The 18,341-nt window shown below is 49.1% G+C and overlaps 1 protein-coding gene across 5 annotated transcripts in view; it reads right to left on the minus strand.

Moving 5' to 3' along the window:
* RHBDF1 (rhomboid 5 homolog 1) overlaps positions 1-15,148 on the minus strand; it is a 37,779-nt gene extending 22,631 nt beyond the window's left edge. For 2 of the 5 annotated variants that reach the window (XM_062639454.1, XM_062639453.1), the window contains exon 1: positions 15,061-15,148. In XM_062639454.1, coding sequence (XP_062495438.1) covers positions 15,061-15,146 — 86 coding nt within the window. In that variant the 5' untranslated portion in view covers positions 15,147-15,148. Of the gene's footprint in view, positions 1-2,804; positions 2,826-14,138; positions 14,468-15,060 lie in introns of those variants that run through there. The other 3 variants (XM_062639456.1, XM_062639457.1, XM_062639455.1) reach the window with 3 other exon arrangements.
* Between the last annotated feature and the right edge of the window lie 3,193 nt (positions 15,149-18,341).

Raw genomic sequence — 18,341 nt, forward strand, 5'->3', positions numbered from 1 at the left:
ACTGCCTCCGCCTTGTACAGCAAGTGAGCCAGGCAACTTACACAGGTCCCTCCCAACCTAAATTAGGCACGAGTTCCCTGAAACACACACGGTCTTTCGTGGCGTTTCCACCCTATTCCCACAGCTCCCTGCAGCTGCTCTGGAAAGGGAGCTGCGCAAAAGGTGAAGCTTACCACCGCAGAAGATACACAGTGCAGGGGAAATAGGTCAACAGACCTACTGGTATTCTCCTATGGGTTAAGAGGAGAGAATCTCATCTAAAAGGAGCTGAACACCAGCTGCTAGCTCAGTCACACAAGCCAGGCTGGCTGCCAGGAGCACTGCGCTCAGCTGAGCCAGAACGACAAAAAGGGAGGACTCAGCTGTAGGTGGATGAAGGTTGGGTTTCAGCAAATACCACAGGCCCCCAAAAGTCTGGGAATTCATGATCCAGCCTGTACAGACATGCCTTTCGTTCATGCAGCACGGTCCTGTGTGCACAGATGCAGTGCCGTATGTTGCAGGGACACAATTCCTTCCTTCCCTCCACCCCTAGCCGCAGGGGTAACCAAATGCATCTGTTCTAACCTCCTATAAGATGAGAACAGTGAGAGTATATGCAGAACTCCTGCCTGCTCTTGGGAAGAGTAAATCCACTACCAGACAGCTTTCAGTCTTGCATACAAAATGGACAAACTTGTCTTCATGGTGAGGTCAGAAAGCAAAGCAGATTTTTCACACGTGAAGAATCCTGCTGGTGCAATGCATAGAGCTCAGCATTTACCCATGAGGATCATGAACACCACATCTTCCTGGGACGCTCTAATCCGAGACCAGGCAAGAGAGACAGAGCCACCATTCTAGCATGATCAAACACAACCTATTTTACACATGACCATCATGACACAACTCAAGAGCTTTCTTTCTGTGCCTTCAAGGGCAAATTCAGAGCCTCAGAACTAGCACAGCTCTTTTTCCAGCATCTCTTCAATGAGTAGGCATTGCTCAACTTCCTTCCTGTCCACCTACAGAGCTGCCTTTGTGAGCAGGTGCTTTGGGAGTAAAGCATACAAACTGGTATGAGTTTTGCAGCTGTATCAAACAGCAAGGCCGAGCCAGGAAGGCAATGAATGAATCACTCCTGTATTGCCAAAAGCTGTCACAACAATGCTGCACTCTGTGAAAGACTTCGCAATGAAATCTGTCTTCGGTCCCCCTTCAGTCCATGTATCCATCACACTGGCTTCATTGCATCCCCTGCAGACTAGTGCATGAGGATCTCCAGCAGTGTACACTTCCAAAGGAGAGGACAGAGCATACATGCACTTGGGGTCAAGCCCATGGCTTTATGATTATCCCTGAAGCTGACTCAGCTTTGCTCCTTAGGCAAGAAGATCTCAAGATGAAACTCACATAGCTGACAGAGCAACAGACTGCTTTCTCCCAACGTCAGCAGTTGAAGAGTTCTTTAAATAGCAAAGCATCAAAATACATATATAATAGTTGTGTAAGTGCACTCACTATTTAAAAACCAGGTGAGTTTCAAGGGTGACTGCAGAGTACTTAACTCAGGAGCAAATCCTTTTACCAGTTTGACATTTTTACTTACTAAAATGTTTATTTCCCAATGAGACTGCAATGAAGGCAGAGCAGTTCAGCATTTTCAACTACATCTGCACATTGGGAATGGCCAAGAAATAAGCCTTTCAAACACTTCAGATTAAACTTGCAGCACTTCTCTAGCAGGGCCCAATTCTCTGCACAGTGTGAAAACATGGCCACAGCACATGCCACCAACTGCCTTTGACCCAGGCAACAAGAGACTGGGGTATGGACACAAGAGACAGGTCTCTAAAAGACTGAATGTGGATCCAGCTGCACACACAGACATATAGACTAGCTGTACATAGATGGATAGCTGTGTACACAGATGTACGGCAAGACAGTTGAACATAAGCCTTTACAAGGCAAATAACACTCCTTATTACACCTGGTCCTCGCTCAGAGTGCTACAGTCATCTAATTTCTGTCTCAGCACTGCACTAAAAGCATACGCTGAGTTTCACACTAACTCCTTGCTTATTTTTAGGGGATAGTGTTTCAGGATACAGTGTCCATGTGTTTAATAGGACCAATGGGCTTTGTTTCAAAGTCGACTGCACTGACACCTATTTCATTTGAATGGTCCCACATCCCCAGTCCCAATTTGTCAGTACTGTCCTAGCAAGTGTCTTCAAGAAGTCACCGACAGCAGCAGGATAGGAACATACACAGCACAGCCATGCAAGGTCAGGCCAAGTATCCATCCAACACCAGTATCTCATTTCCAACAGAAGATGCTTGACAATGGGCACAGAGTACAGGATTACTCGACAGTCATCTCACAGGACAGTCATGGCATGTGCTATGAATAACTCAGAGGCTTCTTGTGCCAGAGACATCTTTGCATTTAACAGTTCTGTATCCATCTTCATATCTATCCAATGACTTTTCTTCCACAATTTATCCAAGTCATTTTTAATCCAAGCAAACCTTTTGTATTCTTAACTGCATTCTTAACTGTGAGTTCCACAGCTGAAACACATGCTATGTGACAAGCCGTCTCCTTCAGCTTGTCTCTGTCTGCCATTTCCTGGGGTCACTTGATGCTCCACAGCTCCTGGGCTAGAAGAGTGAACTGCTTTTCCCTATCCTCTTTCTCCATGCCAATCCCGACTTTGCAGATCTCTTCCATGCCCCCCCTACCATCCTCTCTTCTCACAAATACAGTGTGATCTACATCCAGCTGCTCAGTGCTTAGACAGGAGATGTTCCAGACCTCTCACCTGTGCTTGTGGTTTGCAGCATCTCCCAAAGCCAGAAAATGCTCCATCAACCCAGACATCAGCTAAATATCTCCATCCTGGGTAGGTGGAAATGTTCAAGCTTTCAAGCTTTCGTGAACTGTCACTGGGACTTGAAACTCAACTTTTGTAAACCCTCAGGGTAGCAATTCCAGCAAGTGGCACTGAGAGAGAAGTCTCCACTATTACTAAAACCACACAAGAGCTATTAGAGACATGGGTAAGGAGACTGTCTGAAGAGATGGGAAGACATGGAATGGCCCAATACCTGCCTGGACTTCTCTTCCCAGTGCTGTCACAGTCCCAGTCCTGGTGCCACTACCTGCACTGCTCAGTCAGCTCAGAAGCTGTTCCCTCAGCATCACAAAACTGAGGAATCCAGAAACACAAACTCTTCTCCAGCTCACAGGCCGAACACATGGCATGTGCAGATGTAGCTTCTTTTCACTGAGCAGCTGCGTGTACAGCCCTGGTAGCAGCACACAAATGACTAATGAAGTCCATTTCAATTAAAATAAACAAACAAGAGGAAAAAAAAAATTGTATATTGCAGATACTCTGGGAAAGTCATCTTCAAAAGCTCCATGCCAAAGCAAGGTCACAGTACCAAAACAAAAGCCAAATCCACTGTGCTCTGGGTCAGGCTCAGAAAGGGAGCGCGCATTAAATTCCAAAGCCGGCATATGATCAAGAAAAGCTGCTTAGTGAAATCCACTGACCCAAACAGAGAAGGAAAAGTCTTGTACAGAAGCCTGAGCATGCTCCTAAAACTGACAGGCATCTCAAATACATGCAGCGATTTGCACAGTCATTTCAAACACAGACCATCCTTCCATTTAAACAGACAACTGAAGCTATTCCCATATTGATTTTTTTCTTCCAAAATTTCCATTTTACTGTCATTCCCGTTTAAAATAAAGCTTTTCTAAAAAAAAAAAAAACAAATAAAACCCCCAAACCATTCCAAATGAAAAGCAAAACAAACATTTAATTCAACCCTAGTACACAAAGCACATCATCTGCTTTTCCCAACATCATTTGCCCCTTTCCAGCACTGCATGTGCATGCTCTTAAAGACACCCTCAGGAGGTAACAGACATGAGGGCTATTCCACTGCAATCCCATCTTCACTTCCAGCTGTTTTCCTCCATTTCTAAAACACCAATCACTGCAACAGCTGTATTTGCAGTGCCTGCTATGCAGAGTTCCAGGCACATCCTGTGTACCTGGGGACATGAAGGAGTCTGCCCATGCAGCTATTCTGGTTGGGGCGCACCAACAGGCATCTGGCTGGAGAGACAGCAAAGAAACCAGGACCCTAAATGTGTTCTCAGACAGAGTGAGCCAGAGGAGGCAGCAGGCTCTGGCTGTGCCTCTCTCTGCATGACGATTTCTGCTGGCACTGCAGAGAAAAGGCAGAAAGTCCAAGCAGAAGAGGAGCAGTGGGGTTTCAGTCTCGTGGCTGCCAATAAAACCATCTAGCATGGATTAGACCCGGCAAGTTACATACAGTATCTCGAACAACAGGCTGGAGGCAGACCTTCAAAACAAGCCAGTGGAGGGGCTGAGGGCCAGCAGGGACGGGGAAGGTAGAAAAGGCCTGTGACCCTCTTTGAGAGCTATCAAGGGCACAGCAACACCCAGGCTTTGACTGAGGCCACCACCATGTGCTACCCTAAGAAACTACCTGGGAAATGAAACAAGGCCATCAGCACTGCTCTGACATTGGCCCTGTGCAGGGCTCTCTCTTGCTTTCCTGACCCTCGCTGCTGAGCTCAGAGGACATGCCATGAGGTTTTGCAAACCCACAAGCTGCCAAGCAGAAGCTGGGGTCTGAGCAGTCCACAATCTGAGCACAAGCCTGGCAGTAGGCTAGGCAGACACACTGCCCTTTCAGCCCTGCACAGCAGGGAGCTGGAAGGACTGCCATTCCCACACCCTGCCCACCGCCCCTCTCACTGCCCTCTGCTGTGCGCAAGTGCTGCTTGAGTGATGGTAGAGACTGATGCTGCCTACAAGAGCCTGCACCAAATCACACAGGCAACAGTTCCCCAAGGCTCTGCTTTCTGCTTGAAAGCAAACCAATTTGACAGCTAGCTGCTTCCCAAAAAGCAGTCTTGCCTTACTCCAGTGAGCCACTTCAAGGTGTTTTACCAACACAAAATTAACCCCCATTAATTATTCCCTCTTGATCTGGCATCCTGAAGAAGCTCAGACAATTTCAGATAAGCTCTGTGCAACCTGAGAGAAGAAGGGTAGGACCAGCCTATTCAGTGATAACTCTGCATAATACATCATACTGAAATATCAAACTATAGCCCGAGCCGCTGTTCCCAGCCCTCCTCCATCCCCAGCCTAGTAAATTGGTGCTTGGGGAACTGTATTTTCCCCCACCAAGAGGTGTGCAGCACACTGAGACCTTGCACTCTCCTCTGGAGAGGGACCAGACAGGAGGACTGGGGAATAGCCAACCTCTTACTAAAAGACATAGTTTTTCTGCAGGCCACATTGGAAAAGCCTGACCCTACCCAAGTCTTTCATACTTTATGTCAAAGTAGAACATGGAAGAAATTGATCTGGGATAGTAACAGCCTTTGAGCAGGCTCCAACAGAACAGAGGCCTTCGCCTTGCAGAGAATGAATTAAAAGGCACACAGTCTTCCTCTCGAGAGCTTTGTCTTCAACCAGTGCTCTAGAAAGAGCTAGAACAGGAGATATACACTTGAGCAGGTGGTCATAAAACCAGCATGCAAGTACATACTGAAAAAGCAGCACACAAGCACTAAAACAGAGCTGCACCAGCAGGAACCCACTATGGTGGAGTAAATGATATAGGGAAGGTCTTTAACTTCAGTGGCTACCCAAGTAACCAAGGCAGCAGTGAGGGATCTCATCATGAACCACTTAGTTTAATTAGCTGAGAAACACCAGCGGAAACTTCCTGGCATGCAAGAGGTCAGGCAGACCCCTAGACAGGAAATTGGAAGTTATGTTAGAAAAAACCCTAAGGGTTTGGATGTCATGCAAAGCCTTGTAGAATGGTACTGATATGCAAGAGGCACATCAGGAGTGCAAAGCTTCAACGTGGGACCCACTGAACTTGGAGAAGGTTCAGCTATATACTAAGCCAGAGGGCTTTAAATACAGGCAATAAAAACATCTGCCAGCGAAGTCTGAATGTATGTAAGCCAATCCCATGAACAGGAAAACACGATGTCCCTTTGAGCTACCAATTTTCTTCATTTTCAGAAAAAGATGCGGGTCATGATGGACATCAACCATAAATTAGCTCCTACTGGAATGCCAGCATTAAAAGCTTTCAAAGCAGCTTCACAATGGGACCTGAAGGGTACCCACGTCTGGTGCCCTCATACAGAAAAGGGTTAAAAAAAAAAAAACAAAAAAACTCTTCTGGTCCTTCTTAATGCCCAGATCTGTAGTTGAACTTCTCCAAGTACAGGTAAAAGACAACCCCCAACTTCAGCCTGCAAACACACAGACAACAGACTCTGATCTTCCAGCCCCTTTATTTGCAGCAGACAAAGAGCAGAATAGTAACAAGAACATAGAAGCTGATGCTCAAAATTCAAGCTATAAAGTTGTCACAGCCACTTGAAAGAGATGCGAACCAACAGGAAAAAGCAGTGCCCCAGCCTGTGCTGCCCACTCCTGCTGGCACAAGCATCCCTGCAGCTGTTGGGTGATCCACATTGGGAACCAACACATACTAGCTCAGGAAAGAAAACAGTTTGCTCCAGCACAAGCTCCTTCCCTCATCCAAGTCACCACATGGCTCCACAAACACTTGTGCCAGCAAAAGGAAAGGGAAAGAAGCAGGAACAGAAAGAGCAGCTGGAGCCAAATGACTGGACAGCTTCTCCAGCCAGCACAGTTTAAAGCTGTCATGAAAACACAGCCAAAACCTCACACTTGGTAATTGTTAGCTTCCCATCATGCTACAAGGCAGGTGGGAGGTTTTGCACCTCTTCAGGCTTAAATAATCTGAGGAGTACCCTCAGTACAGGTATTGAGTGCAGCAGAAATAGTACTACATCACCAGGGGGTCATTAAATGGGAAAAACATCCAAACCATCCACAGATTTCTCTAGAGCTAACAGCCAAGCTTCCTGCATGGACAGTTTCCATAAAAGAGTTCCCAGAGGATGAATTTCCCTTGCTCACCTATGGCCTGTGACACCCACAAAGGAATGAGGTGGAAGTGAGCTAAGTAAAGCAGACTGGGCAGAGGGGCTGCCTTTTCCATCTCCTAAGCACGTGTGACACAGATGACAGAAGCAGGTTCACAGCACTAGCCAGCATGCCGGTGCACCAGAGCCCATGCAGGGCCCACGTGATGCACAGTTAGCATACAACAGAGATACAATCTACCTAGACACCAGCAAGGGGAACAGTCTGAGCATAAAATATAATCAACAATGTGGAGAAAGCAATGGAAAACCTGGAGTACTCTGGCATCTTCATCCTGTTTGTGTTTCTCCATGAACACACCCTGCAGCTTTGCAGAGAACACCAGCCTGCCACCACATGATAGCCACATTTCAGGCAGCCACATGCGAACACTCCGGTCACAGTATGCCACTTACAGGCTACATCTGGGCAGGGACTGATGACGATACCTGCTAAGAGCTTCAGTGACAGTACATCAAGCACAGGGGACAAGAAGCCAGCACTGAGCAGCACTTCCATTCCTTACAGAAGTCAGCACTGCCTGGTCCTCAAAAGGAGCTGGTTTCCACCTAGATCCATTACCGGCTACCAGATGGCTGATGGATCTCAGCATGCCTATGCAAGAAGCCAGGATACTACAGCTGGTTCAGTGCCACAGTGAATGTAGCCAGAATGGATAACAAGTATAATCATATTAACAAGTCAAATATTAACAATTCCGATTATAAACAACTGACTGCCAGCACTGGAAGTATATGTAGAGGAAGGATCACCTACGCAAGCCTTGTTCTTGCTCCCTATTCAGAGGTAACCACAGCTGCCTGCTGGGTTAGTAGTGCTTGTGCTGAGCCAGCAGAGCCCTTTGCGCTAGGGTCCCCAACAGCCTCAAAACACAGCTGTCTTAGTACCCTGCCGGGGTCTACACGTTCTGCAGCTCCTCATTAACAAAGAAGGAAAGAGTGATCACAGAAACTATTTCAGTGCACGTTTAACTCACTGCAACAATTCAGTGGACCTCCAGAAGCCGCTGTTCCAGATTTATTCTCACTACTAGTGAAAAAGATGCACTGTACAATACTGGCTGATCCACAAGTACCAGGGACACATTGGTCCATGTCACTGCCTCAATTATACAGCAAAGAAAGATTCACAAAAATGCTTTTATCAGGGCAAAAATTTGCGCTGGTTGATTTTGTCATGACCCCACATTAGAAAACAGAAGACAAAACTGACAAAATCCTACCACTGTATTTTAACAAAGGTATAATTTCTCTTTGAAATTCTGCAATTGTAATTTTTTTTCCACCAACTCTCCTATTCAACGTAAGTACCATAAGGGTCAAGGACGCAAGGAAAGCTAGGAACTGGTTTGACTCTTAAGACACCAGTAAACACTGGCTCTGGTTGCTTTTGGGAGAGTTGCTGCCTGTGCGCCTACCTCAAGAGCAATTTTTTTTGGTAAAGTAATGAATGCCTCTTACTGATTACACTGTCCATTTACAAAATATGACATCAATAAACACTGACGGAAGAGCAACTGCCAAAACTAGCAACCTCCCCTAAAAAGACCACAATACCCCAAACCAAAAATTATCCTAGACGAAAAGCCACCCAACCTCTATGGCAGAGTCATGGTACTAAAAGCAGCTAAGAATCACTGTTGTGCTAAGTGAAAAGGCCTCACTGGCAAAAGAGATCAAAACTGCCACAAATGACAACATTTCCTATGGAAAGTTACATAAAACCACTCTGAATAGCAATCTAAAAAAATCTTAAGAGGAAATAACAATAACAAACACTGGAGCCACCAGAAGACAGACTTTATACTCAGGAAGGATGGAAGCCATTCAGGCTAGCTCTCTTTGCATGTTTCTTTGAAATTCAGAGCATCTTCACTCACCGTCACACACATGCTTTCTCCAACACAACCATAGTTCTGTTCTCCTGGATCCAAGTGAGAAAATAAGCCTGCATCCACCAGCAGTGCCCACAGCAATGATGCCCAATGGAGATCCTTCAAAGGAACAATTAAATAGCCAAGGACTCAGACCAGAGCTGGTTTGACTGGAGCTGCTCTTCCTAAGCATTAGCTGATTAACCAGCACACAGGAGAGCTACCCTGCCACTCTAATGCTCTAATTCCCCCTCCTGCTAGTGCTCAGCAGCTGGCCACATGCTATCTCCTACTTTGTCTAACTGGCAAGCAGTTGCAGGAAGAGCTTGTCTTGCTCTGCAGGTGTGGGTACACATGTGTGCATTGGTGCATGCCCAATGCACCAACTCATTTTATAACACAAATGGAAATAATCATGATTCTAATGCTGTGCTAGAAAAAAATCCAAGTGAACCATACTTCTTCAATCCAAGTGAATGGCATGTTCTGTCTCACTGTTCTCCCTGAAATCACAGTCCCAGAGCAGTCAGAGAAAAGGAAGGTACACTCACACCTTTTGGCAAAACAACTCAGCCTGCTGTCTTCTGCAGTCCACTTTAAAGCACTGGGCTTTGAACTCAAGCAACAGAGAAACATACCACCCATATGCTGATTGCTACAGGGCAATAACTCCTGAAACAGGGAAGTATTTGTCAACTGAGCTGTCTGAGCCCTCAAGATTTTAAAATTCAGGCTGTTATAACTTTCACCAAGTCAAAGACAAGTGCTGGACCTGTAGAACAGTAAAAGCTGCATCCTGCACAGCTTCAGGATGACCTCATATGGATTGTTCCTTTTTAAAGGAAAAAGGAACCCAACAACCTTCAAAGCAGGACCACTGCTGACCAGCAGAGCAAGGGGCTGTCTCTCAGTGAAGTGGAAACAGGAAGAGGAGGAGGTGGCAAAGGTAGGCTTTCCAGAAAAGGCAAGACTGGGCATGTCTTGATATCTCTTCTCCCCCTGGGAACGCTGTATTGTGCCAGGGAAGTATTTTGCAATGATACTTCTTAGTTCACTGAGAAGAAATTACATTTCCTTTAATAATTACTGTTTTAGAGATGCTCAGATTACTAAGGCAAGATCTGTTTGTTGCTAAAGGCCCCAGAATTTGAGACCAGGTCTATATCACAATAGTTCTAACATTTCTATGCTATGCAAAAAGTAGATTTCATTATAGTTGAAACAAATGGTTTATCTAACAGAGCTGAAGAGTGCACCCAAAGGAAATTTCAGCAAGAACAAGCCTTATGTTAATCTGACATTTGCTATCTCTGCAGCAAACACAGCACACAACCAATGAAACTCGCAGTCTATAGCTTTAGGAGATATAACAATAAAGATTAACATGAAGAATAAGCTCTCCACCTTCACCAAGCAACAAACAGCCACTGGTCATTACTCAAAAGGATTTTACTATAGTTCAGATTTTTTTTTTTTTTTTAATTCAGCTACTATTTGCTCATTTGGCATTTTCCCAACAACATTAAAAAACCAAACAAATCCCCAAATACTTCCTCGTTCCGACAGCACCATGGACTAAAACAACAGGTATGAGAGATGTGATCTTAAGGGAGCTTCAACCAGCCCGGGACAGCAGCTAGATGAGCAGGACCCAAAAAAAAAGGAATAAGAAATCAGAAACCCCTGAAGTTCAGCTAACAAGGACACAACAGGCAATCTCAGCATAGACACAATTCCCACCGCTCCCTGTGGAAATCTCCCTCTCTCAGGGTTGCCCCTAGATCTTCCCAAGGGCTCAGTCAATCCTGCCTGTGAAAACAGGGAGGCTGGCAGGGAAGCCTTGCCTGCCCCTTGAGCTATGTTGAAGTGAGGGTCTCTGTCACTCCATACAAGCAGGCCTGGATGACAAGAGCACACATCACACACTAAGCCAGTCTGAGGTTCTTCAAGGACACAGGAATAGAGTTGCCAGCCTGAACATGGGAAATAATAGATTCATTTCCTTCCAAGGCTAAATAACAGTGCGAGATCTGTGCATTACAAGTCCATTTCATTCCAACAAGATGATGATAAAGTTAGACTTGGAGCCCAGTACCTCTTCAGCTGAAAAGAAAGAAAACTAATCCATTTCTGAGCTCAGGGAACATGTTAAGGAACGAACCCATCCTTGAGTTTAAGTATTTCTACTGAAACTACCTGTATACTGGCAACAGCAGATGGCTGCAGGAAAAGAAATTAACAGAAGTGTCATGTTGGGTCATAACTAGCGCTGGAACCTCTGAGAATGGCACATGGTCCCCACAGGATGCCTGCAAAGATAACTAAGGGAAAAAGGCAGCAATCACAAGGGAAGAATCTTATCAAAGCATTCTGCTGGATTAAAGCTCTAGAGATACAGACAGAGAAACATCAGGATCTTCAGCCCACAGCCAGTCCCACTCAGCAGGCAGCATCCACAGCAGCTCATGGGTGCTCTGCCAACCTCTTTGCTGGATACACTAAATGGAAAACAACCTGGGACTCCTGGTCTTGTTGCCATCTAGGGCCTTCAGCACTAACCAGGCCGTGTTTGCACTGGAGGGAGATCCAACACACTGAATGGAATCAAACTTTCACTAATTATATCCGAGCATGAGGGCTCTGTGCCCAGAATAAACTGTCCTATCATGCCACACTCAGCAGACCCTGACTCTGTCGGGGGAACATGCTGGGACTTGCTGGCTACTCTCCGAGGCTGGATTCCAGAGGAACATGACTGATGACCCCAAAAGAAATTCCGAATCCTGCCTTAAGACCTCACTTAGCTACAGCCTCAATGCAGTCCCTGCCACAAAAGTGAAACGAGACATCTGAGGAGGTGCTGGCCCCTTCCACGGGACATTAACCCCCGACTGAGGTGACACGTCAGGGCCACGTGCTCTCAGCACCAAGCCACAGGAAGGATGAGCTTGCTGAAGAGGTGCCTGCTCTGCTCTGCGGGTGAGCAGTGCTCTCCACATTCAAAGCTGCGGCTGAAGCCTACCCAGCACAGAGTAAGACATTCCTGAGACAGGGGCCAGCCCATGGCTTTCCCCAGAACCTGAAAAGCCAGTTTGTAGGCAGATCTCTTGCAAGTGTATTGCTTAAAAAAAAAAAAAAAAAAAGGAAGAAAAGAAAAGAAAGAAAAGAAAAGAAAAGAAAAGAAAAGAAAAGAAAAGAAAAGAAAAGAAAAGAAAAGAAAAGAAAAGAAAAGAAAAGAAAAGAAAAGAAAAAGGAAAAAGAAGGGCCTGTCATGGGAAGTCCCAGGGCAGAATTAGTTTTGTGGGAGTTGCTTTTACACTGGGCAGCATTAAACTCCTTTCATAGGAACGCACAGAAGCAGCACACTGCTGACACACGACCACACGTGACAGCTGCTGCCTTCCAGGGGGGCTCAGGGCTGATGAACACAGATACCATAACAAAGCTGGGGACCTCATTCCAAATCCACAGCACCTCGTGGGAGGGTGGAAGGGTTCCAGCTGAGGAACAGCACAGCGTCCCCATGAGCGTGCACACAGCGGAGACCTGGGCTACCCATCAGTAGCCACGAGGATCCAAGGACACAAGAGGGATGCAGCAGGAGGGAGGAGTGGTAGCTGTTGTTAGAGCCACAGGGGGGTAAAAAAAAAAAAGAAAGAGCAGAGAAGTTTCAGGCAGATGAGGCCTTTTGTGAAGTCCTTTTAACAATCAAAACTTGAAGGAAGGAGGTACCTGAAAGTTCATCTGTTTCTTCCAACTATATCAACTGATCTAACAGAAGTTATCAACTCCTCTTGCAAACCCTGCACCACCAAGACAGAAGGGCTGGAGAGCAACACATATACATGCACTGGGGTCAAACCCCTGTTCTCCTTCCAAGGGTCTGCTCCCCAGCTCTGCACAAGTGGGCCCTTTTTACCCCTGGCACAAAGGCAGCTACTTGTCTTCGCTGTTGTATCAGCATTGCTGAAGTTAACACCCTGTGTTCCTTCCACATTGTATGCTTCATTCAGAATCACTTTCAGCTTTGCTGCCTTGTCCCTTCCCATTACGTGTGCCTATTTTTTCCTTTGCTGCAGAACACACAGCTTTCTTCCCAGAGGAAATTAGCAGCCATGGGGACAAAAACAGGAAGAAAGGAAACAACTTCCTGCTTGCTCTGAGACCCAGCCTGGAGACATCCCTGACCAGCACCGTGCACTGTGCCATGAAGCCAACCTGCAAGAGAATCAGCGGCCAGGACCACATAATGCACAAGGACAAGAACTGAGCAAAACCCATTTGTGCTGCTGCTCACAGTTTGCTGCTGCTGCTAGCTTCTCCCAAGCTACACGAGAGAAAAGCACAAGTTAAAATACACACAAGGGGCACTCTGGCACCTCACTATGTGCGTGTGGACTCCCTGAGGAGCCCGAAAGGACTCATCACTGAGGGTGAAATCCTGCAAAAGCTTTACTCACAAGCTGCTGTGATTCCCCGCTTCATGCCAGCAGTGCACAGTGTGAAGTCAGTTCAGGGACTCGATCCAGAGGAAAACCAGCCTTCACGTATAAAAGCCAGTATGTTTTCCACCAGATCTGCTCACAAAGCAGCTGCCAAAACACCGGTGCCAGCATCACGGGTGGGAACGCATGGCAAGGTAAGGGGTTGGAAAAGCCTTTCAGCTCCAGCGTGGACTAGGACCAGCTGAATGCGCCATGGACACGCACCTTCACCTACACATCGGCTCACCAAACTCCCAACAACCAAAGAAACATGGATGAGCCGGAAAGCGAGCTCCCATAGGTCTCCTTCTTGCCTGTGGCTGACAGGGCCGGGTTCCCACCTGAGGCACCGAGACACAGTGAAGGCCGCTTGAGCCTCACCTTACGGGGTGGGCGACGGTGGCCGGTGAGGGCTGCTACCGAGAGCTTCCCGCTGCTGGCAGGGGCCGGGGCCGCCACCTCAGGGCGCCGGCCTTGCCCCCGAGGTTCACCGAGGGCCGCTCCCTGCCCGGCTGAGGCAGCGCGGTCCCAGGCAGGGGACAGCCCTCGGTGTCCCGCGGGGCTGCCCCTCCCGGCCAGGCCGCCAGCAGGGGGCTGCCGAGCCGCGGCTGAGGCGGCCGGGCAGCGGGACGGGACGGGACGGGACAGAACCGCCACTCACGTGTGCGCCGTGTCCCGGGGCAGCCCCGGCCCCGTAGAGAGCCTACTTCCCCAACCCCGTTCCCACATCTTCCCCGGTCCAGCACTCACCGTGAATGCGGGTGAAGCGCAGCGGCCAGCCGCCGCTCGGGTCGGGCCGCCCCCCAGCGCGGCTTAAGGGACCGGCGCCGCCGAGCTCGGCCCGTGTAGGGCGCGGAGACTCCTCCCCCGTGCCAGGGGCCGGCCAGCCGGGCACGCCATTCACAGCCGCGGCATGCAAATGGGAGACGGGAACCGTGCCGGGTTTAGCGGCGTGAGTCCCGCCGGGGAGCTGCCAGCGCCCGGGGCCGCGGGACGACGCATACCGCCTCGCCGCCGCCCTGACTCACGGCGGAGGAATGCGCTGCGCCGGGCGGAAGCCACCGGCCCGCCCGCGGCCCCCGCAGCGCGGCCCCGGCCCGCGGCCCCCGCCTCCCCTCCGCGGGGTCGGGGTCCGCCTCGTGGTGGGCGTCGCTCTGCGGGGCGTGTAGCCCCCGACCTCCGGCCGAGCTGTAGCGTTCAGCTCCCGTCGCGTTAGCCCCGAGCCCGCGGGGTTGTTCTCTTGGCTGCTGGAAGGTCTGCTGCCCCTGAGCGCTGTGCCCGGGGGGAGCCGGGGTGATCCCCGTGCGGGCTGCCGCGGGCCGGAGTCACTCTCAGTACTGCCGGCAGGGACAGGCACTGCTGAGCTCCCAGGCCTTGCCCCTGTCCCATTGGCACCCACGGGAGCTCTCCGGGCTGAGCCTCGCAGGGGTGACATGCGCTGCCGTCGCACAGCACAGCTAATGCTTGGCAGGGTTGCACCTCGCTCTTCCTTGCTGTTTCACTGTACTTTACCTGTTCCTTGCCTCATTCACCCCCACACTTAGTCCTGTGTTTCCCATCAAGTTCTTCACACCTCCTCCTCCAGTCATGTGGTTATCTTATCATCCCTTCTCTAAACTGTTTCTTTCCTCCCAGCTTAAACATTTTCCCCTTCTGGATGGCATCCTCCCACCTCAATTGCTCAGCCGTCCTTGCCTTTGTCCTGGGATCCTTCCCAAAGATTTCCCCATCCGTCGTCTCCAGAGCATTGGTCAGCATGTATTGCTCACACAGAGGTTTGCTAGCTTTCTGGCCAAGCCTGCCGCATGCACACCCCTCTCCAGCAGTTTCCCAACCCACAGCTGCAGATGCTTTTAATATCAGTAATAACTGGGGGGGGAGCGCATATTCCCTGCCATCTTATTGCATCTTCCCTGCCCACCCGCACGCGAGAGGAGCGGGAGAGCTGCTGTTGCAGAGGGTGAGCTCATTGGTACCGCACCCACCCCTGCCCGCACACTGCAAAGGCACCCACGTGTCGAAGGCAGCCCCCAGAGAGCCCTGCTAACTACAGCGCGTCTCATTAGCTAATGAGCCAACACAGATCAACCCCAGCTTGTGCTGGCCAAGCTGCAGACCAAACTGCACACAGAACCCTGACCGTCCGCAAAGCTTAACAGGCACAAATTGTTTTCAGATGTCTCTACCACATAAACAAGGGGAAGAAGTGTCCAGTAATGTAATGGAGCAGAGGTGGACTCGGAGGGCCCTTCTGCAGCTCCCAGGAGGAACGCTCTGGAGCTGGAGTGTGACTCTGACCTACCCCTGCTCTCCCTCTGCCTGCTGCCAACACTACGTGCATTTATCGAAAACCACAAAGCTCTGCCACTGAAACATGATTTCTCGCCCCTGTATAACAGTGCTGCAGACCGCACTGCTAACCCCATCCCACAGGCTCTAGTTCTCTCAGCACTTCCCTCCCCAGCCCCCCGGGTCTGTGTGCTGGGATCCTTCTTTTACCCAGCTGCAGGTATCTCCACTCAGTGAGATAAACTCTACCGCCTTGGTCAAGAATATGCCCTCCTTGCTCCCATCACCACTCAGGGTGTTTCTCCTTCAGCGCACTGAGTCCTATCAGCCTAAAATACATGGAACAGAGTGAATTAAGGCCAGGTTCTGACTTCAGCTCTTTGGGGCATGAGCAGATGCACAGCAGCAGTTTGGTGCTGAGGACCTGCAGTCCTGGTCCAGAGCAGGTCAGCCAGCCCAGCAGCCTTGTTTGTTTTCTCCCTCATAGATGCTTGCAGGGAGTACTTCTGCTTGAAAGGTGGCCTCTGAGGACCAGCTGAAAGAGAGCTCTCTTCTGGTGCTTGTTATGTTTAACATGAACATGTGATTACATGAATTTGCTTCGTTCTTCTCTGCTGGAAACTGGAATTTCCTCCCTTCTGCTTGAAACCCATGAGAAACAGTGATCTTGCCACAAGACACGCTTAAGACCCAATGAAATAGATATCCATCAGCATATGAAGTGCACCACTTTTGCTGCTGCAGCTCACTTAAACTGCTCCTTCAAAGCCAGGTGAACCACGTGCCTGCCGCTGACAGCTGGACCCTGGTGGGCCTGTACCAGCTGGAGTGGTGCAGACCAGCCCATGGGTACTTCACGTTTGTTCAACACCTCGTCTTCATCAGCACCCACAATTCTCCCTCCTTCATGCACATCTGAAACCAAGCTCTATACTGATTACACACCCAAGTAGGCAAATGGTGGTGTTGGCATGTGCTTATGGCTTCTGCTAGACATGTGGCACCAGGAAGCTGTGCAATGCTATGAGCCAGTGCAGCCCCTTCTCTCTTACCTTCTTACAGCCTGACAGTTATGTGAGGACAGCTGGGACACACCAGGAGCACAGACGTCTGGTTTTATCTGGATCACCAGTTTTCTAGACAGATGATTTGAGTTTGACTGGCTTTGTTCAAAGTTTAGGGCAAGAAAGCATTCTAGTATCTGGCAAGCACAGCGGAGAGCATCAGGTTGTAGCCTTCATTGGGGAAAGCAGAGCTCCCTTTGCCTTCTGGAAATACACGGGCTTTTCAGTGCCTTCTGTGCTGACGTGAAGCAGTGGCACAGCCATGGCAGCTGTCCTAGGAAACAGGGAAGAGGTCCAGAAAGGCCTGGGATTTCTTCTAGAGAGGATTAATAACACAGAAACTCAAGTGAAGTCCCAGAGAGTTTCAAATGCAGGTGGCCTGGCCAGGAGCCAGAGAAGGAATTGCCAGCAGCATGAGGATGGGGATTCCCCTTTGGGAATGCCTATCGAGGGTGGATTGGATATCACCCGCATCCCCTCACTGTGGAACAAACCAGGTTCCTCGGTACCAGCAGCAGGTCAGGCTTTCATCCCTAGCCCGCGGGGGGGGGGGAATCCTGTGGACAGAAGTGGGGTTGGTACTGTGGTATCTGTTCACCGGAGCTGCTACAGACCTGCTACCCTGCAGGTCCTGTGTGGGGCTGGCATTGCTGCTTTCTGCCCCGGCCTCATCCCAGGAAGAGCAGTGCTGCCTGAACACCCAGAGTGCCCTTTCTCTGTTGCTGTGGGTGCTAATGGCCCATCGATCTGGAGTGTTGTCACAATATGCTTTGAGTACAGATGCCTCCTCTCCAGATCGGCTGCCAAGCTGAGAATGGTGCTGCTGACCTGCAAAAAAAAATATTGACACTTTTTGGAGTGCAAATGAAATGACTTTTGCTTTCCAAAAAAAAAAAATACTCTGCTAACAAGTAGCTATGTTGCAACTTAAATTTCTTATAATCCACTCAATTTACATTAAGTTCAAAAACCTAACGCTGGCTAGAAAGTCTTTTGAAGCCTCTGTCACCCTCAGGCGCCAGCAGGCATTGCAGACGTTATTATGCGGGATCACGCAGTGGCAAGGAGGGACGCAGAGGTGACTTCAGCCTGGATGTGCTGTGGCTGAGCTGGCAGCAGGGCCGCACATGAAGCAGGGATGTGGTGTTACGCCAGGGCTTGGAGCCCAGGGAAGAGGCCCAAAAGTTAACCCACCATCCCAGTCCCTTGCTTTTTCAGCCCAAACCAGGATTCACTTCACAGATGTGTTCAGTGGGTCCATGTGGGGCTGGGGACCAAAACCAGGAGACAAGGTGGGAGAGGAGCCAAAATGCTGAGGATCTGGGAAGGTGAAGGTGCCCCAGGCTGCTCACAGCCACAGAAGCTGCTGCTCTGCAGAGCACGAGGAAATCACATCAAAACTCAATCCCTTCATTTTCTGCTCAGATTAATTACAATTGGTCATTCCTAGCTCTAGCCACAGGGAATGTGTGTTTGCGGTGCCAGGAAGAGGTGGAGGAATGGAAATAATATAAAACTAGGATTTAATGGCCAGCCCTTACAGCAATATTTGTTTTCAACTGTATTTCACCCACGAAATCCATTGGGATCAAAATAGCAA

The sequence above is a fragment of the Pezoporus occidentalis genome, unplaced genomic scaffold (assembly GCF_034315485.1).
Source record: "Pezoporus occidentalis ecotype Australia unplaced genomic scaffold, CSIRO_AGI_Poc_V1 ctg60, whole genome shotgun sequence".
In the NCBI taxonomy this organism is placed as follows: Eukaryota; Metazoa; Chordata; class Aves; order Psittaciformes; family Psittacidae; genus Pezoporus; species Pezoporus occidentalis.